This window comes from Lycium barbarum, chromosome 6, assembly GCF_019175385.1.
Source record: "Lycium barbarum isolate Lr01 chromosome 6, ASM1917538v2, whole genome shotgun sequence".
In the NCBI taxonomy this organism is placed as follows: Eukaryota; Viridiplantae; Streptophyta; class Magnoliopsida; order Solanales; family Solanaceae; genus Lycium; species Lycium barbarum.
The window spans coordinates 2970932-2989834 of record NC_083342.1 but is presented as its reverse complement, the minus strand read 5'-3'; the positions used below and the strand labels follow the sequence as shown (position 1 = coordinate 2989834).

Below are 18903 nucleotides of genomic sequence, written 5' to 3'. Positions count from 1 at the left end.
AGTTGATTTCTATTTGTGTGTTGAATTTCTAGTTTGTTTCAATTTATGTATGTTTAGCTAGCGTATGTAATTATACTTTTGTCTTACCGACCAAATATATGACTTTGCCCAAAGTTTAATGCTTAACTTATAGATTGTTTTGTGATTTGGCTTTCGAATTTGGTACTCTGACTTGATATTTCAAAACTTGTTTTCTGTTCATGATTTCTAGTATTATTTCGAAACTAATGATTTGTCGTAAGGTAGATAATTCTTACTCTACGATTAACTATTTATTAGACTTATTTAGGTTCTTCCTAGTACTTAAATGGATTAATATATCATATTGAAATCTGCTTTACTTGAACCGGGGGTCTATTAGAAACAACCTTTCTACCTACCAAGGTAGGAATAAGGTCCACGCGCACTCTACAGACCCCTACTTGTGGGAATACACTGAATATGTTGTTGTATATAGAAAACTGAAAAGTCAGGTTTGAGAAATAAAAATATTGAGATAATAAATACGAAAACTGTAAATATTTGTTGCGGTTTTTCTCATGGTTGGTTGGCTTTTCAACATTCTGGTTCTCTAACTATCCATCTTTTCAACTTTTAAATATTTGTTGCGGTTTTTCTCATGGTTGGTTGGTTTTTCAACATTCTGGTTCTCTAACTATCCATCTTTTCAACCCTTTCTCCAGTGAGACAATCGATCTTCCTAGGCCTCATGGTCATGTCGAAAAAGTTACTCTATCCAAGAATCCTTCAACCAATCCATATGATTTTGAGTTGGCTATCCTAAAATCTGGTAGTAACGCGTAGATTTCCATTATTGATTATAGATCAACATATGCTATTTGTGATGTAATATACTATTGACGACAGATACTATGTTGTGACTTCTAACGGAAGCGTTTTATCTATAGATAAAACTACTTTTGAGTTTTAAGGAGGTTAGTGGACCAACGTCAGTTATGTTTCCCTTTCTTACCATAGAATTTTATCTCATAAAGAGAACAACTAAAGAGCATATAGTGGTCCAAATGTCTCATCCATGTGATCTACTATCAAGGGATAAGTCATCAAGTGTTAAGATTTCCAAGTTGGTAGTAAGCCCTATTATGACCCAAGAATCCATGTTTGCAGAGTTGAACGTAATGGGAGATGATGACTTGTTCTTATCTCCACACAGTTCCATGTGTTTTTCGGCTTCCAAATTTCCGGGATGTAAAGCCAATTCTGTATACTATATAGCCATGCTAATGACGATATACTACTAACAAAGTTCAAGGTCTAAAGCCATAATTACTAGTAACTGGTCTGGGAAGTGTCTGATCCTGATATTCTAATTTGCTAAGCATTTCCAGATCAGAGGTAAGTTCCCTCAGGTCTGTTTTGGATTGCTCAAGTTCTATGAAATCCTTTAATCTTGATTCCATTTCTTCACTGTACACGAGCAGATAGTAGGATCTAATAATATGTACTCCCTCCGTAACATCTCCGTCCATTTTATGTGATGATGCTTGACTAAGCATAAAGTTTTAGAAAAAAAAAAAGAAAAACTCTTGAAACTTGTGGTGTCAAACAAGTTATAGACTTTTAATTTGAAGCTTGTGGTCTAAAATTTATGCTTCGACATTGTGTGCAACTCAAAGTTTTCTTTCGTAACTAACAATTATTTGTAAGGTACTAAAATTTATTGATACCATCTTGCCTAAGCCCCTTTGTGTTGTTACTTATTAGCTTTGGCGTTTGTACTTAGATGAGAAGTTTGTATTTTTGAAATAAATTATGGGTTTAGGATTTAATTTCGAAAGCACAAGGTTTAGAAAACAGTTTAATAGGCAAAAACAGTGCGATAGAGAAAAAGATTAAGTCCTTGTGTGGAATTTAATATCTTGAAACGGTCAAGAAAAATCAGAATCTAAGAGACACAACATATATAAGATAGTTGAAATTTGTAATCGGTAAGTAAAAATAAAGCCACTCTAATGATTCTACGTATACGACTAACAAACAAAGGGTAAAAATTTGTATGTTTACACCAAGCGAATAAAGGCTGAAGTGATTAAAATACTCCAAATCTTGGCGCGGATTATTATTTTAGTCCCTGAACTATGCCTAGTATTAAAAACACCCCTAAACTTGGCTAAGTGAGTTTAAAATTACCCCCGAGCTGCCACATGGCATAGCAAGTGGTCTCAGTCTCTTCTATGCGCGTGAGAGCGTAAAAAACATGCCACATACGCAGCCAAAACGACAAAAAAATCATTTTTTTTTACATTTCCCTTTATCTTTAATCCCAACCCAAAAGCTAAAAAGGTTCTTTCGTCTTTATTTAAATGTTCCACCATTAAAACACACCCCAAGTTGAACTCAATTATTTTTCTTGACCTTCTTTTCTAATTGCTAAAGTTCTTAGTTATATTTGTAGGTTTTTCTCTCAATTATCTTCATAAGTACTAAAGTTTAAGATAGAAGGAAAAAAGAGGTGGGTATTGAAGTTGCTATTAAAAAAAAAATCGGTCCAATTGAAAAGGGTAAGGTAAATGTGTCCAAGAGCTGATTAAAACTACAGCCATTGAATGGTATTGCAAGAACTTCAAAATTTCTGCAAGTGATACAGTTAAGAAGAAAAAAAATTGAATTGGGTATTTGAAGAGAACAACTAAAATGACTAATTAATCCACGAACTTGAACCCATCCACACCTAATAAGCCCAAGAACCAATAGGATACTACCCTTACAACCAATGTTTATCGAGATTTCTAGGTTGAAACACTAAGATCTTTATGGAAAACAAAGGAGACGGATTTTGCAATTTGAGAGAGTTTTGAAAGAGTGATTTCTAGAGGGTTTTAATGGGTTGGGTGATTTATTTGATCAGGTGGATTACTGGGTCAGGTGTTTTAACAAGTTAGTCTTTTTCCTTTATTATTGGCCTTCTAAATTATCCACACGGAGGACACATCAGCTAGAAATTACAGCTGGACCACGAGTGACTACACTCACTAAGGTGCACGAGTCCGACGGTGTATTAAAATCCACTTAGCCAAGCTTAAGGGTATTTTTAAGGCTACCCATAGTTTAGGGACTAAAGTAATAATCCGCACCAAGTTTAGGGATGTTTTAACCAGTTAAGCCAAAGGTTTTTCATAGATAACCTTACACAAATGATTTCCTAATTTCTCATAATTAATTAGGTGACGACTCTATAAATCCAGCATAGTAGCCAAGTTATGATAGTAGCTTTTGCGCCTGCGTAAAAGTGAACCGTAACAATGCTTACAAGCTCAATTCAGGAGTCTTCTCCGGTGACCATAGCTCAGTGCGACGCCGAACTCAGGCTACCTTGATCTTTGATTAATCGATTACTTTTCCTAATAATTATTGCTATATCTTGCTCTTTATCCTATTAATTTGGTCATTACAATCTACGTGTCCATAAATTACGTGTACAAAATTTAACTATACCGTTTTGCGGGTAAACACATTACATCTAAGAAGATGCCAGATAAGTGAAGCTCAAACTTTATGTGAAGTGTAGCTTAAAATTTATCGGCTCTCTGCTTTGAGAGTTACAAAGAATCTAGATGAATCACCTATTTACAAAATTACTAACAATCAAAAAGAGTGTACTAATAAGGGTACTTTAGTCAAATTTGTAATTTTTATATAAATAATAAATATCTTGAATTTTTTTTTATTACCAAGATATCCAAATATGGTAGGTAAGCAATATTATGGTAAACTTGTTAATGTTTCTCCAAAATTATCCATAATAAAAACAGAATCTGTCATTCAGATTCTGATTCTGATTTTGCTTCTGTGTCATCTCCTTTTCATAAGTTGCTGCCCTTCTGTGTTGCTCTCTTCGCTATCTTTTCTCTTGGAATTTAGTTTCTGGTTTGTCTCTTCAGAATTTCTTATTATTTATATTTGCGCATCATCCATAGTAGTAGTTGTTTGATTTTAGTGAAAGTTTTTCCCCTGTATATACATTGATCCCCCATAACTTGATTATCTGCTTGTGGTGATTTTTCTTTTCCTTAGATTAGTGATTCACTCTGCTTTGTGTTATATAGAAGCTAACAAGGGATGACATGATTTTGTATGTTGAGTTATCATGAATGTTGAGGTTCTACATTGTTATTCTGCAGAATGCCTAAAATCTCCCCCATCTTTTTTTAGTTTCCTTACTTGGGGATCATAATGCTTCGGTTATCGTATTATTTGTTGCTGCTATTGTTCTCTTCTTCATTGTTTTCAGCATGGCTTCTTCGCTGCTATATTTTATTTACATACTTGATTTTTTTATATGTTTTGCTTGAGCCGAGGGTCTATCAGAAACAACCTCTCTGCCTTCACAAGGTAGGGGTAAGGCTGTGTACATACCACTCTTCTCAGACCTAATTGTGGGATCACACGGGGTGTGTTGTTCTTGTTGTAATGTTGAGGTTTTTACTTTTTAGTGCTTCCCTCGTTTAGTCTAATTAGATGCTCTGACATCTGATAAGTTGGCATAATACACGAATTTGTCTCAATTGGCTTTCTGCAGAAAAGATATCTTTTTAAGCTTAATTTCTGCCTCTGTTCTTGCAGGGCGAAGGACACACTATATTGAACACCTATACTCTTGGGGCATTAACATTGCGTGTGTGGTTATTTATGTACCTTCATAAAGTAGGAAACTAGGTGTTATTCATTGTATTGGGCTATCACTCTGTCTTGTAATATTTCTCGTGATCATGGGAAGAGTGACACCACTGTCTCTTTTTCATCTGTCCCTTGTTTCTTTCTTTGCAACATATAATCTGATTACCATGATTATACAGTATAGAACCGTTGGCTCTGGGAAATGGAAGGCTGGTGGTTTTGTGTCCTCGAACACTCAACTATTTCCTGATCCAATTATTCAAATGCCTGAGAATCTGAGAAAACCAAAATCTGAAAAGTTGTTATTCCATATTGCGGTAACCGCAACTGATGATCCTTATAGCAAGTGGCAATGCCGCATCATGTACTACTGGTATATGAAAAAGAAGGATTTACCAGGTTCAGAGATGGGAAAATTCACTCGAATCCTCCATTCAGGAAGCCCCGACAATCTGATGGATGAAATTCCGACATTTGTGGTTGATCCTCTTCCAGAAGGTTTGGATCTGGTGAGAAAGAGGACTGTGTTTCCCATCTTTGCTCTCTTTTGCAATAGAACGAACCATGTTTGCTTGACATGTCTTTTGTCTAACTTGTAGAGGACAAGTTGTTGCAACTGCAATCATTATTTGATTAACAACATTTAATTTATTTCAGGAAGTGCAAAATTTGTTTAAGTATGATTAAATCATTGTATCATGGTTGAGTTGCATCACTACTTAACTTAGTTTTAAGATGTCTATATAGTTTGGTTTTCTTTCCTCTTTCGAAAACTTAAAGTTGTCTACTGCATCTAAAGCAATGGAATATCTTTCAGGAAAACCAAAAATCATTGAATGTTTAATGTTATTTTCATTCCAGAAAAAAACAACTTCGAATTTTGAAAAAAATACTAACTTCAGCTTTCTATTTATTCATATCGTTTCTTTGTCTGTAGTCGTGGTTCATGTCATTCCTGGTCCTTTTAACTATTATATTTATAGAGTTTAGAACACAGTCTCTCCTTTACTTCCCAGACCCCACTTGTGGGATTACACTGGGTATGTTGTTGTTGTAGAATATAGTCTCTATTCACTTATCTGCTTGTTTCTGTCGTCATATACTCTATATGTTATTTTAGACTCACTTGTCATGGTTCATTGCTGCTTACAGGGTTATGTTGTCCTCAATAGACCTTGGGCGTTCGTCCAGTGGCTGGAGAAGGCTACAATTGAAGAGGAGTGAGTTCTCAATGTTTATATGAATTTTCTTGACTGAGCAACAATCTTAGCCTGTTCGCTGTTCCCTTTAATTATGACAGATACATACTAATGGCAGAGCCTGATCACATTTTTGTGAACCCGCTGCCCAATTTAGCTTATGGAGATTACCCTGCTGCTTTCCCTTTTTTCTATATTAAACCTGCCGAGCACGAAGAGATCATAAGGAAATTCTTTCCCAAAGAAAATGGTCCTGTAACAAATGTTGATCCCATTGGCAATTCCCCGGTTATTATAAAGAAGGTAAATTTTACTTGCATTTAATGGTCCATTGTGATATATGAAGCAAGACCCTTTATTTAGGTATTCATGTCCAAAGTGAAATTGAAGTTCTACAAAACAGTAGACCAATAATATTATATGGTAGTGAATGTCGGACCACTAAAGACCACCATATTCATAAGATGAGTGTCGTGAATGCCAAGATAGATGTGCGGCCATTCGCCAGAAGGTGCTAGTAGCATGCATTAAGGGTAAAATGAGAAGGTTGCTTGAGATGGTTTAGTCATATCTTGCGTCGACCTGCAGATGCACCGGCCAATAGGTGTAAAACTACGGTGATTGAAGGTGTTAAAAAGGCATGTAGACCTAAAATCATTGACGTGTCCCTACCATGTCATTCTCTCATTTCTAAATTTTCCATGTTAGATCTTTGTCCCGTGTCTGTTTGTATACCACTAGACTGTTATTAGATACCAATCTCCCAACTGTGATCTATTTATTACTGCTACATCAATTCTTTGATCAGCACTTTTTGGTTATTCTGTACTTGGATTTTCAATCCTGTCTGTCTTGTGATTTCAAGGAATATTTTCTTTGGTTTATACAGGATTTGTTGAAGCAAGTAGCACCTACATGGATGAATATTTCACTAAGAATGAAACATGACGAAGAAACAGATAAAACTTTTGGCTGGGTCTTAGAAATGTGAGATAACTGCTAATGAGCTGAAAGACGTTGGTCTTGTCATAACTGTGTTTTTGACTTTCCTATTTTTTGAATTAAGGTATGGTTATGCTGTAGCTTCTTCTTTGCATGGTGTGCAGCATATCCTTAGGAGAGACTTTATGCTACAGGTTTTGATCTTAATTACTCCTTCCGTCCCAAAAAGATTGTTCTCCTTTCCTTATTAGTTTGTCCCAAAAAAGATTGGCACATTTATATATTTAGAAACAATTTTACTTTATGAGATGATTTACAGCCACACAATTATCTAAGGCTTATTTTGGACCACACATTTCAAAAGTCTTCCTTATTTCTTAAACTCCGTGCCAAGTTAAACTAAAACAATCTTTTTGGGACGGAGGGAGTACTACACTGCAGTGTGTAGTCTTTGTATCATTTTAGCTTTTTGATTTATTTTTTTTAATACTTTTCATAAGTTATAAATTCTTCAATTTTAACATTTTAGCCACCCTGGGATTTGGAAACTGGAAAGAAGTTCATCATCCATTACACTTATGGGTGTGACTACAACTTGAAGGTAGAATTATTGTTGTGTAATTAAGTTTCAACCTTTCTATTATGCTCTTAATAAGAAATTCTTATAATCTTATTGCTCAGGGTGAGCTAACTTACGGAAAAATTGGAGAATGGCGATTTGATAAGAGGTCCTATCGCCGAGGACCTCCACCTAAAAATCTATCCCTGCCTCCACCTAATGTCCCTGAAAGTGTGGTATGTTTATACAACTATCTGAAGAAATCAGTTGCACTCCTCAATTAAAATATCATATTCAAAATGGTTAGTGTGGTATGTTGGTACAATTCTTTGGAAAAATCAGTTGCATCTTCTTAGTCTGATATTAGATTCAGCAAGGTTATCTATTTGTTTGATATTATTCATTTTGATTTAACATGTGTTAATTCTGGCAAACTAAATTGTCTTCTATTCAAATGTAGTTGAATAGTTATTTACATAACAGAAAGAAAAAAGCTAAGGCATGCTTGAAAATGTCCTACTCATCTTCAGATGGCTTATTGTATGTTTTCTTATTACATAAGGTTTGCTACCTGAAGAACTGTGAGCTGATAAACTTTGTTTCTTTTTTATCTTATCATTATTGCTGTCTTAAAACATTCTAATATTAGTTAGATGACAGAATTGTTTGGCCTTGTTAGATGACAGAATTCTTTGCCTGTTCACTGACTACTAATGTGCTATGCTCTTAAATAAGCAATATTCATTCAAGGAGAATCCACTGGTTCTTTAAGTTTAAGCTACAACTGAAGAATAAGGATGACTAACCGGTCTATCTTTAGATTCACCTCTTTACTCCCTGCCTCAAATTTAACGTTTGGCAGGACAAGATTTTGCAGCCTTTCCATCATTTCTTTTAAATACTTTGTTAGGCCAGAGTTGAGTCATCCAGATGGGAGAGTTTCCTTGTGACGTGTGAGTCCCAACAAACTTGATTTGATTTTTTGTAGCAATCAGAAACCGTAAGCCGCTTTTCTCTTGCGCAAAAATAATATTTAACCTTTCTCGGTCATTTTGCTAAGATCAAGTGTAGTATTTATTCTTATCTTATCCAAACATAGAGTAGATTTATCCAGATTGAATCTAGCCGTGCTATTCATTCCAAGTAATCCGAAACAGAGTAAACCATGTGTAGTATTTGTTCATATCTTATAAAAAAAAAGGGTATATTTATCCCGATTGGAATTTGGATCTAGCTCAGTATTTTCCAACTAATCTAGAAACTGAGTATATCTAGTGTAGTATTTGTTTTTTTTTTTTTTTTTTTTTTTTTTTTTTTTTTAATAATTGAGGTAGGATAGCTAATACCGTCCTAGTTTTCACATAGGTTCAAAACTTGGAGGAGTATGTGTCTGCCCCTCTACCCTCCCTCTTGAAAACCAGACTTTAGTCCTTGGCAGAGTTCGAACTCATGACATACTGTCACGTCCTAAACAGCCGTGAGTGGCACCCACACAAATCCCCTAGTGGGTGGACCATCTACTTAACCAACTATCGAAATGATTACCAAATTTCTTAACTAATTTTAAAACATTCAAGGATATAATAGATATAAAAATCTCCAAATGTTTAGTCATGCCATAAATAAATAAAATCTGCGGAAGTCTAACTATTACAACCCCAAAATCCGAAAGTCATCGTACAAGGACTCTAAAATATAACCGTCTAAAGAATGAATAAGTCTAAAAATAACATAAATGTCTGAAATGGAATAGATCTTCAGGCGGCCTGGCATGGATAAGAGCTCACCCTCGAATCTGGAGGAAACTGGCCTCACGCTAAATATGAGGTCTTGTAGATGTCTCTGGATCACAATCTGCACTCAAAAGAATGCAGCAAGTAGTATCAGTACAAACACTATGTACCGGTAGATATCATAGACCGACTAAGATTAGTATCATGCATAAAATCACAAAATCAATAAAATAGACAGATAGGCACAACTGCACATAACCTCAAGAAACTATCAACAGAAATCATCCAACTCCGAAATATCATCCAACATAGGGATAAGGTAAATCCACACAAGTAGAAATCAATAAGAGTAACTCAACCCATGTAATCACCAAACACAATCACAAATCACACATTATCCCAACTCTGTTACATATCCGTACACACATGCTAAATGGTAGTGTTTGATCCATTAGCCTTGACCTGCAGGAGACCCATGATGTCATGTAACACTCGCTCCGGAACTGACCTCGGACCACGAGCCCATAATTAGGCCACATCCCCACCCCCCGTTAAATGTGTCTTTTCATATTTATAATATATTTCTCATCACAATGTATTTTCGTTCCACAATCAATAAGGAATGTGAACAATTAATAAATCAATATCAAGGAACACAAGTCACCATGTCACAAGTCATATCAAGACTCAAGAATCAATTCATCAATAACATGAATAAGGGACTACTCCAAGTCAACAAGAAGAGTACTTATGAACTCCTTCTTTATCGTTTTATAACAGTTCATCACATAATTAAGTCAACCAATATCAATTAAGGAATTTCCAACCACAATCAATTAAGGAATTTTCAACCACACTTTATGTCTGAAGTCCTAATCATGCTTCTCCTATCAATTTCATAACATATGCAATCAACTAATCAAAGTCTAACTCAAGTAGACCGTAACCTTCCTCAAAGTAGAACTGGAGCAATGTAATCACTCCGTGATACCTTTCCCCTTTCGCAAAGCTTCCGAACGTTCAAAGTTTAGAAATATAGAGCTACATGAGTATTCAATTATCTACTCCAATAATACAACAATTTGGGGAAAAGAACCCAACTACTTCTACCCTTTTCAAATGGGTGAACTATTACTAAGCGTGAATTCATCATAATATCAACCCCAATAATTATATTCTATCCGTTCATGGGTTTTCTAATCGTCCTAACCCTTTCACAAGCAGTTTTTATGTCAAAGTTATCATCCTTAGGAAACCCTAGGTCTCATTCAATAAGTTCCACCATTAATAGACAAGTTCTCATCCTAGGAAGTGATAATCGATACTCTAGATGATTAAATAACAATAAAATCAACAACCCATTAATTAATCAAGGGTTTCTTAAGTTCTAGGGTTTTAGCCCTTTCATTCACCATTAACGGACCTTTAACTAATCTTGGAATCTAACATGATGATGGAATTAACAAAGTCAAGGGTGGATACTTACCTTTCAAGGTACTTTAGCTCAAGCCTTAGAATTTCGCCACAGCAGTTCTTGAAAACTGTTTTGGAGTTGTGTGGGGAATGGGTTCGGAATAAAACATATAAAACTCGAGTTCAGCCTCGCGTCGACCGCTGCAGCGGTCTCTCTATAGCGGGAAAGCTCCCGCTATGGCGGACCCCATTAAAGTCCCGTTTCCCCGCGGCGGAGACCCCCTACCTGCTACGACGGACCCGCTGCTGCAGTCCTACACCCGCTGCAACGGTCCATTTTGACTAGTAGCTTGAGTTTTTGCACCAGTTTCCAACCAAAAATCCCAACACCAATCCAAGGCCCTACAGACGCAAACAAAACATGCACAGATACATAAAAACACGCTACAGACTCACTCACGGCCACAGAATTCCCAACAGAGGTCTAGTTTTCTTAGTTTCTCCCATAACGACCTAGTGGGTCGTTACATCAGATACCAATTAAATAATTGTTCGTCCTCGAATGGACAAAGAGAAGAAACAAGGGGAAGGTACCTGACTCAGTGAAAAGCTGGGGATAATTCTTTCACATATCGGATTTTGTCTCCCAAGTAGCTTCCTTAACGGGGCGATCTTCCACGAACCTTCACTGACACTATTTCTTTCGACCTCAACTTACAAACCTTTCTATCTAGAATAGCAATAGGCTCCTCCTCATAAGATAGATTCGCATCCAACAAGACAGAATCCCAACGAATGATAAAAGAATCATCGTCATGATATCTCTTCAACAGAGAGTCGTGGAACACTGGATGGACACCTGACAAACCTGGGGGCAAAGCCAACTCATAGGCTACATCCCCCACACGATTGAGAATCTCAAATGGACCAATAAATCTGGGACTAAGCTTACCTTTCTTCCCAAACCTCATCACACCCTTCATGGGTGAAACCCTCAACAAGACTTGTTCTCCAATCATGAACTCAAGATCTAGGACCTTTCGATCCGCATAATCTTTTTGCTAACTCTGAGCAGCCAAAAGTTTTTCCTGAATCCTCTTAACTTTATCTAAGGACTCCCTCAAGAGATCTGTACCCCATGGCCTTACCTCGAAAGCATTAAACCACCCGATAGGAGACCTATATCTCCTCCGATAGAGAGCCTCAAACGGGGCCATGTTAATGCTCGAGTGGAAACTGTTATTATAAGCCAACTCAGCCAATGGTAAGAACTGATCCTAATGGCCACCATAGTCAATAACACATGCTCGGAGCATATCCTCTAGGACATCAATAGTCCTCTCAGACTGGCCATACGTCTGAGGGTCGAAAGTTGTACTAAGGTCCAACCTAGTACCCAATTCTAAATGCAAAGTTTTTCAGAATAGGGATGTGAACGTCGTGCCTATATCAGATATAATGAAAATCGGAACCCCATGCAGGCGAACAATCTCCCGAATATAAATCTAGGCCAACTTCTGAGCAGTATGGGTAATCTAAACCGGTATAAAATAGGTAGATTTCAGGCCCCGAACCATGGCCTGGACATAACACGGCACGCGGTACCTAACTGCATGTGACCGAGTAAGGCCATAGGCTGGCTGAATCAACATGTGATATCAAAACATGCTAAAATAAGTAACTAAGACTAACACATGCCGATCTACTAAAAAGTCTGGCTGAAATATATTAATTGTGAAATACTGTTGAAGTCTAAAACATCTGAAATAAATGCCATCAAGGCTAACACATCAAAGTTTGCTAATGTTTGACTGGCTGGACTATGTCTATGAAGCCTCTAAAGAATACTAAAAAGATAATTGTCTAAAAACTGGAAAGACTAAAAACAGGATAACGCCCCGGAGGAATTGGGGCTCACCAATAGCTGATACGGGCACGTCCTAGTTAGCTGGATCGTCAACCTGTATATCGATGCGGGCCCCTAAGCAAATAAAAGGGACATCAACATATTTGAATTGTACTGGTATGTAAAGCAACTGAAAGAAGGAATATAAGTACTAAAACTGAAATAAATAGGAAGGCAAGGATCTGAAGTACTCCCTATTCTGAATGAAGAATCACCCATATAACTGTAAATATAAACTGTGGCCTAAGGCCCAAATAAATGTGCACAAAAACTGTGGCCTAGGGCCTAAAAATACAGTTACATGTGATCAACATTAAGCAATTTATGATACTGAGACTGAGCTATAACTGATAGCATGATAACTGTTTCTGATTATGAAACTTAAGCCAATAACTGATTATACACTGACTGAGACTCATGTGATGTTAATACACAAGTCTATAATGATTACGTACTGAATTCATGAGATTCAAATTGATAAGCATGAACGAATTATGAAACTATAACCCTAGAAGATAACAGTTCTACAACCATTCAAAAAACTAGGGCTAAACTATATTCTGAGTCAAATTACCGATAAGCATGTAGAATGAGGCATAGGAAGAATCATGGACATTCCCTAACGTAGATAGTTAGCCCGGCATACCTGTATATGCTCCAAAATTTGCAAGAAAGGTCTGAACTTTGAGAAGAATCCTAAAAGCCTAAGTCTTGAACCTTTTAGATGGGTTTTCTTGAAAACCCTAGGTTAAGAACAATGAATTCTTGCTTAATGTTCATAGATACATCTCAGAATCCATTTGGAATAGGTTAGGATTGCTTACCTTTGTGTTCTTGGTGATGAGGGAAGAGAGCAGGTTGTCCTAGTGTTCAGGAACTTGAAAATAAGAAAATAAAGCTGAGTCTGCATATTTATATTGTTTACTGAAGCGAACGAAGTACGGGTGCCAAGTACGGCTCGTACTTTGAAGTACAGGCCGCACCTTGTGGCTCGTACCTGGAATGTCAAATTCCAGTGAGTATCTAATTTTCCTGGAAAAGTACAGGATAGAAGTACGTCCCGTCCTTCCAAGTGCGTCCCGTCCTTCTAAGTGCGTCCCGCACTTGGATCCCGTACTTTGAAGTACGGCCCGCACTTTACCTGCAAATTCCAATTCTAGCTCCAACACTTCTGTCTGATTTTTTTTTCTAAGTCTAGAATCATGGTCAAAGTTTAAGTTAAAGGTCTGAGGTGTTACAGTAGACTTGGTCAATCTATCAACAATGACCCAAATCGAATCAAACTTACCCAAGGTCTTCGGAAGATCAACCACAAAGTTCATCGCTATCCTCTCTCACTTCCACTTTGAAATGAGCATCCTCTGAAGTGTACCCCCGGGTCGCTGGCGCTCGTACTTCACCTGCTAGCAATTCAAACACTGTGCAACGAACTCCATAATATCACACTTCATCCTAGACCACCAATAGTGCTACCTCAAGTCACGGTACATCTTGGTAGCATCAGGATTACTGGAATATCTAGAACTGTAAGCCTCCGCTAAATTGTCTTAATCAAGTCATCAACACGGGGAACACAAACACGCCCCTTGATTCTCAAAACACCCTCATCATCAATCAAGTCCTCCTTGGCCTCACCACGCAAGACTTTATTACGAAACTTATTCAAACTCGCATCATCAAACTGTCTAGCCTTAATCTACTCCGGAAATGATGATCTCGCCTTAACACAAGCCAACACCCTACCTGAATTAGACACCTCAAGCCTTATGAAACTGTTAGCTAGAGTCTGGACCTCCCTGGCCAACGGACGCTCTGACGCAATCAACCAAGCCAAAATGCCCATGCTAGCTGATTTTCTGCTCAAGGCATCTGCCAGACTGCCACTACATTTGCCTTGCCAGGATGATACAAGATAGTAATGTCGTAATCCGTAAGCAACTTGGCCTTGGATAAGAGTTCTTAGTCACAGGAAAAATGAGCAGTTTCCTCAATCCCAAATTCTAACTATTATAACATAACATTCAGATGTTATATAAAATATTCTTAATGATTCCCTTTCCAATAACAAATCAATTAAGAGCTTATCTTTTAAGGCAATACTAATTATTCTTTTTTCAGGTCAATTTCATTTCAATATTAAAATTATGCCTTACCACAATTAGTGGGTACTGCTTCTATGGATCCTTTGCTTTCATTATGTTTTGTTCTTAGCTAAGATCCCGACTTAATAAGAGAGGTTGTAGGTTCTTTGAGATGATTTCCATTTATGTGACTTTAGCTAATGTTGTATAGACTCATTTACGAGTATGGACTAGTGTGTATGAAGGTCTACATAGGGCATGGTCAAATCATCTCATATGACCTCTCATACTACTTCCAGCTACTATGATCATTTCTAATCGTGTATGATCGAACATCTATCTTCGATTTTTGCATTTCTACGACATTCATCTTATGGATATATAAGATCTTATAAGTCTCACAACCATATTTAAACTTGCCAATCACTTTGTCACGTATTCCCTGTTGCATTGCACTCCCATAACATTCCTCTGTTTCATCCATCCTATGTTGAATATGTATTTCATCTTTATCTGTTATGCCTTGCTTATGAAGAATTAGAACTAAATACTTGAATTTCCTGCTTTAGGCAGCATAACATCGTTTGGTCTCACTTTTCCTTATTGTTCTTATAAAACTAAACTTGTAGTGCATATTCCGTCTTATTTCTACTTATCCTCAAAAATACAATCTCTAGAATTCATCTCTATAATACCAGCTTTTGGTGGACTCCCTTATTAATTTTGTCAATAATCACGATATTGTTTACAGATAGCATGCACCATGAAACCCTAATTTCTATTGTTTTGGTTAACTCTATTTTTGATTAGATATATAAGTACATACTCAGAATCCTTGGTGCATGGAGTAAACCTACAGTTATTGAAAACTCTTTGTATTCCTCTTATTGTTCTTACACTTGTAAACCGCACTTCTTACATTTCATTTATCGCATTTATATATCTGGTACGAATTCATTCTTCTAAAGTGCTCAAATTGGTGTGCTCTAGCATAAGCTTTCTCTATGTCAATGAATGTCACCTGGAGATCCTTTCTATAAGATATCGTCAGTCCTTGAGTATTAAATCTAATTCTAGGTGTGTAGCTAATTTTGTACAGGTCAGGAATGAATGAAGATATGCAATGTTATCCTCGTAATTTGTGCTAATAGTTTATCAAAGTTCATCCCCGTCCTCATGCTTTACCCTTTTCTTATCTAGCTTAGACATGATTTTCTCGTATCCCTAACTATTGATGCAAGTCATCAAAGATTTACCTTGAGTTGGGTGTCATCTTCTTATCTTCTCTGTTCACTTCTTGTACTCTTTTAGGGCTTCTCCAAATTATTATTCTATTATAACTTATACCACCATTTCTTTATTTTGTTTTAGTACATTTTTGCACATATTCATTCTACCACTACTACTCTAGTGGTCGAGTTCCTGGTTCTGTCGACAGATAATAGAACTTCACTTGTTACTTCTTTAATGCAACTTGTCGTTTTCTTCTGCGGTATTTGTCTAAGTTTCTATACTCACGCTCCCTCTTTCAAGATCTTGTCCTTAAATGCTAATTTGGTTTCTGTCTTTAGTGTCATTGTCGAATTACTTGTTGCAAAGTCATCTCTTTGCTTTTTGGCTCAGGTCTATCTAGGATCACCTGATCGGTGATTTGATCATCTTTCAACATAAACCTAAGAAAATGTTGAACATTTAATTTGAGAATATTGCAATTCTTCGCAGGTTTATATTTTCATATGACACCTATTGTCTTACTTCCTTATATCTGATTTAGAAGTCATCAATTTCTTTATTTTCTATTGTAACGTTGCTTCCTTCTCTTGTCTCCTCTCTTCCCTTTTTTTTTTGGTTTCTAGAATTTTTTTCCTTTACTTTTGAACCTTTTCCTGGGGTGGTGGTGGTGAGTGGACTCTAAATAACGGATATGCATTGGTATCACATGTTTAATGTCTATCCCTTCACTTTTGTGTATGTCAAATGAATGTATGTTACTTCTTCTCCGTCTTCATATTATATACTTTTTCTTGAACATTCTGAAAGACCAACTTATATATATAGCTTTTGAAGAGATCCTTTGGTGGTTGTTTTTAAATGTTTTGAACATGTTAACGAAAGAGAATGAGAGATTGAACAGTTTTGATAATGGAGAACATTTTTGCTTTGTGGTGATTTTATTTTTTTGAGGTATATAATAATTGATACCTTTGCAGGTAACTCTGGTGAAGATGATAAACGAAGCAACTGCCAACATTCCAAATTGGTGAGCAGGATGACAGTATACAATTTTCTAATATTGAAGCCTAAACCACAGAAATCAAACGATTTTTCTTTTTTGACGGGAAAAACCTTTGAAAAATGTTGTCCACAGAACATGGACAAAAGAAGGTTCACAATAGTTATACCTGTATATACAATTGTTTATCTAGTTGAGATTTTTTTGATAAATGAAATACAGGAGGTTAAATTTTACGTTTTTAGTTCTTTTGTTCACCGTAAAGAAGAGTTAATCATGTTCGAGTATTTCACATTGTATTTCGTGTTAGTCATTATAAAATTGGCCTGCAAAGAATATTTCTTTAAAAATCTGATAGACATTAGATACCATTAAATTACACTACTTAAATGTGTTTTCACTTTTATTGATATACTAGTGGCGTAATACCCTTTCTAAGCTCGGCCCCAACGGCTAAGTCAGGTTATTGTTTACAATTTTGACGGAAAATTTCACAAGTTATTAGCGCCCATTTTACAAAATATAACGAGATTTTGCTATATTACAAAACATTAGTATTATTTTGACTTCAAAACGTAGCGGAATACATGGTATCTGTGCGCATACAATATCTCTCCTAACTGAAATCGCACGGATACAATATATGATTATAAACTGGACGTGTATGTATGTGTCGCTAACTGCCTATGTATGTTTTTCAAAGCAGAAGCTAAATGTATGTGTGGCCAACTGCATATGTATACATGTGTTTTCTGGGTAGAAGCTAGATATATGTGTGTGTATGTGAAAACATAAACTGTATGTGTGACCAACTAGAATCAATGTATGTGTTTTCAAATTATATGTGCATAACATTGACCAACTGTATCTGTATGGGAGGCCAATTGTATGTGAAGGGTATGTAAAGTGTATGTTGTATGTATGGGGCATCCAACACTTGTACATGGCGATCTCCTGCGAAGCAAAGAAACAGAAGTGGAGCTTGACGTTTAGCGAAAACCCAATTTTAGCAAAAACAACGTTTAGCGAAAACCCAATTTTAGCAAAAGCTGTTTGTTTTTGTATATTGTTTGATTGAGTTGATGGGAAGAAAAAAAAAATAACTAGGGGTGCATAATCAGCACCAGTGGATATGGCGAGGGAAAATTCTTTTAAAAGAGCATTCCAATCTCTACACTTGTTGGTGTAAAGGTGTCACGACCCAAATCGTGGATCGTGTGGGCACCTACCCAATCCCACCTAGTAGGCGAACCCTTTTTCCAAAACACAACTCAAGTTATATAATTGAAATAATAATAATAATACAACACATATTAATTCCGACATCATCTAAAACCAAAAATGAACAAAGGTACTCATACATTAACCATTTCCCAAAACGAGGTCTAGACTAGTACAAAAGCTTCTAAGATTTACAACTTGTCGAAATACATTACAACAAATACAACCTCTGTTGTTGGAATGAAATTAACAGAATCTTTTGGAATGGACACCGGAATATCTTCGAAAGCTAATAAATCCACGAACACAACTTGTAACAACTCTACACCCCGAATAGGGTGTAGCAAGAGCAGTATCAGTACGACACTCATATTGGTAAGTATCATAGGCCGACAACGATTAGGAGAACATAAAGAACAATAGAAATCAGCAGGTAAGAATGATAGGTAACAACTCAATTAATCAGCAGAATCAGTACAAGGGGAGGGGTCTATCAAGAGAGAGATATTCCACATATAAATCAGTATCCAGGCATAAATATACACTTCTAATCCTCAATTCATTCACCACATAACACATGCCTTATTTCACAAGAACTACTCTAATCCTCAAGTTAAGTAACCTTACTTTATTCAGTTGCATTCCAAGTTTTACATTCAATCCTTAAAATACGCTCTCCTCATGATAGGGAACTCTACCGCCTCACAAACAATGTATCGAGAACAACTCAAAGAGTAAGAGAATAGACAACATGGGAACGCAGGATATAAAGGGCAATGCACATGCTTGACCGAATACAATCACTAAGACAGTCCAAGAACAACAACTCAAAGGATAGAATATCAAATCAGAATCCATAAAATGTATGAATGAAGTAATGAGTTAGTATGTAATGCAATGATATGTGATGGCTAAATGTCAATCTACGTACACATATGCTACGGACGGAATACCTCCACGCCTCTATAGTCATGACCC

The 18903-nt window shown here is 36.5% G+C and overlaps 1 protein-coding gene across 3 annotated transcripts; it reads left to right on the top strand.

Annotated features, from left to right (window-relative positions):
• The first annotated feature begins 1151 nt into the window (after positions 1–1151).
• LOC132600474 (hydroxyproline O-arabinosyltransferase RDN2-like) lies at positions 1152–16940 on the top strand. 3 transcript variants are annotated; one of them, XM_060313669.1, is made up of 9 exons: positions 1152–1356; positions 4585–5147; positions 5791–5858; positions 5939–6140; positions 6727–6824; positions 6904–6973; positions 7309–7380; positions 7461–7574; positions 16682–16940. In XM_060313669.1, exons 2-9 carry the CDS (start codon positions 4731–4733, stop codon positions 16733–16735), a joined length of 1095 nt encoding a protein of 364 aa, XP_060169652.1. In that variant the 5' UTR covers positions 1152–1356; positions 4585–4730; the 3' UTR covers positions 16736–16940. The 3 variants fall into 3 exon arrangements, with proteins under 3 accessions (XP_060169652.1, XP_060169650.1, XP_060169651.1); XM_060313667.1 differs by lacking the exon at positions 1152–1356 and adding an exon at positions 3725–3888; XM_060313668.1 differs by lacking the exon at positions 1152–1356 and adding an exon at positions 3936–4015.
• The last annotated feature ends 1963 nt before the right edge of the window (positions 16941–18903 follow it).

Excerpts from the sequence above, each read along its gene's own strand:
- LOC132600474 (XM_060313669.1), top strand. The coding sequence starts at position 4,731 with ATGGGAAGAGTGACACCACTGTCTCTTTTTCATCTGTCCCTTGTTTCT. Across the intron at positions 5,148-5,790 it reads TTCCAGAAGGTTTGGATCTG|GGTTATGTTGTCCTCAATAG; the intron begins GTGAGAAAGAGG and ends TGCTGCTTACAG. Across the intron at positions 5,859-5,938 it reads AAGGCTACAATTGAAGAGGA|ATACATACTAATGGCAGAGC; the intron begins GTGAGTTCTCAA and ends TAATTATGACAG.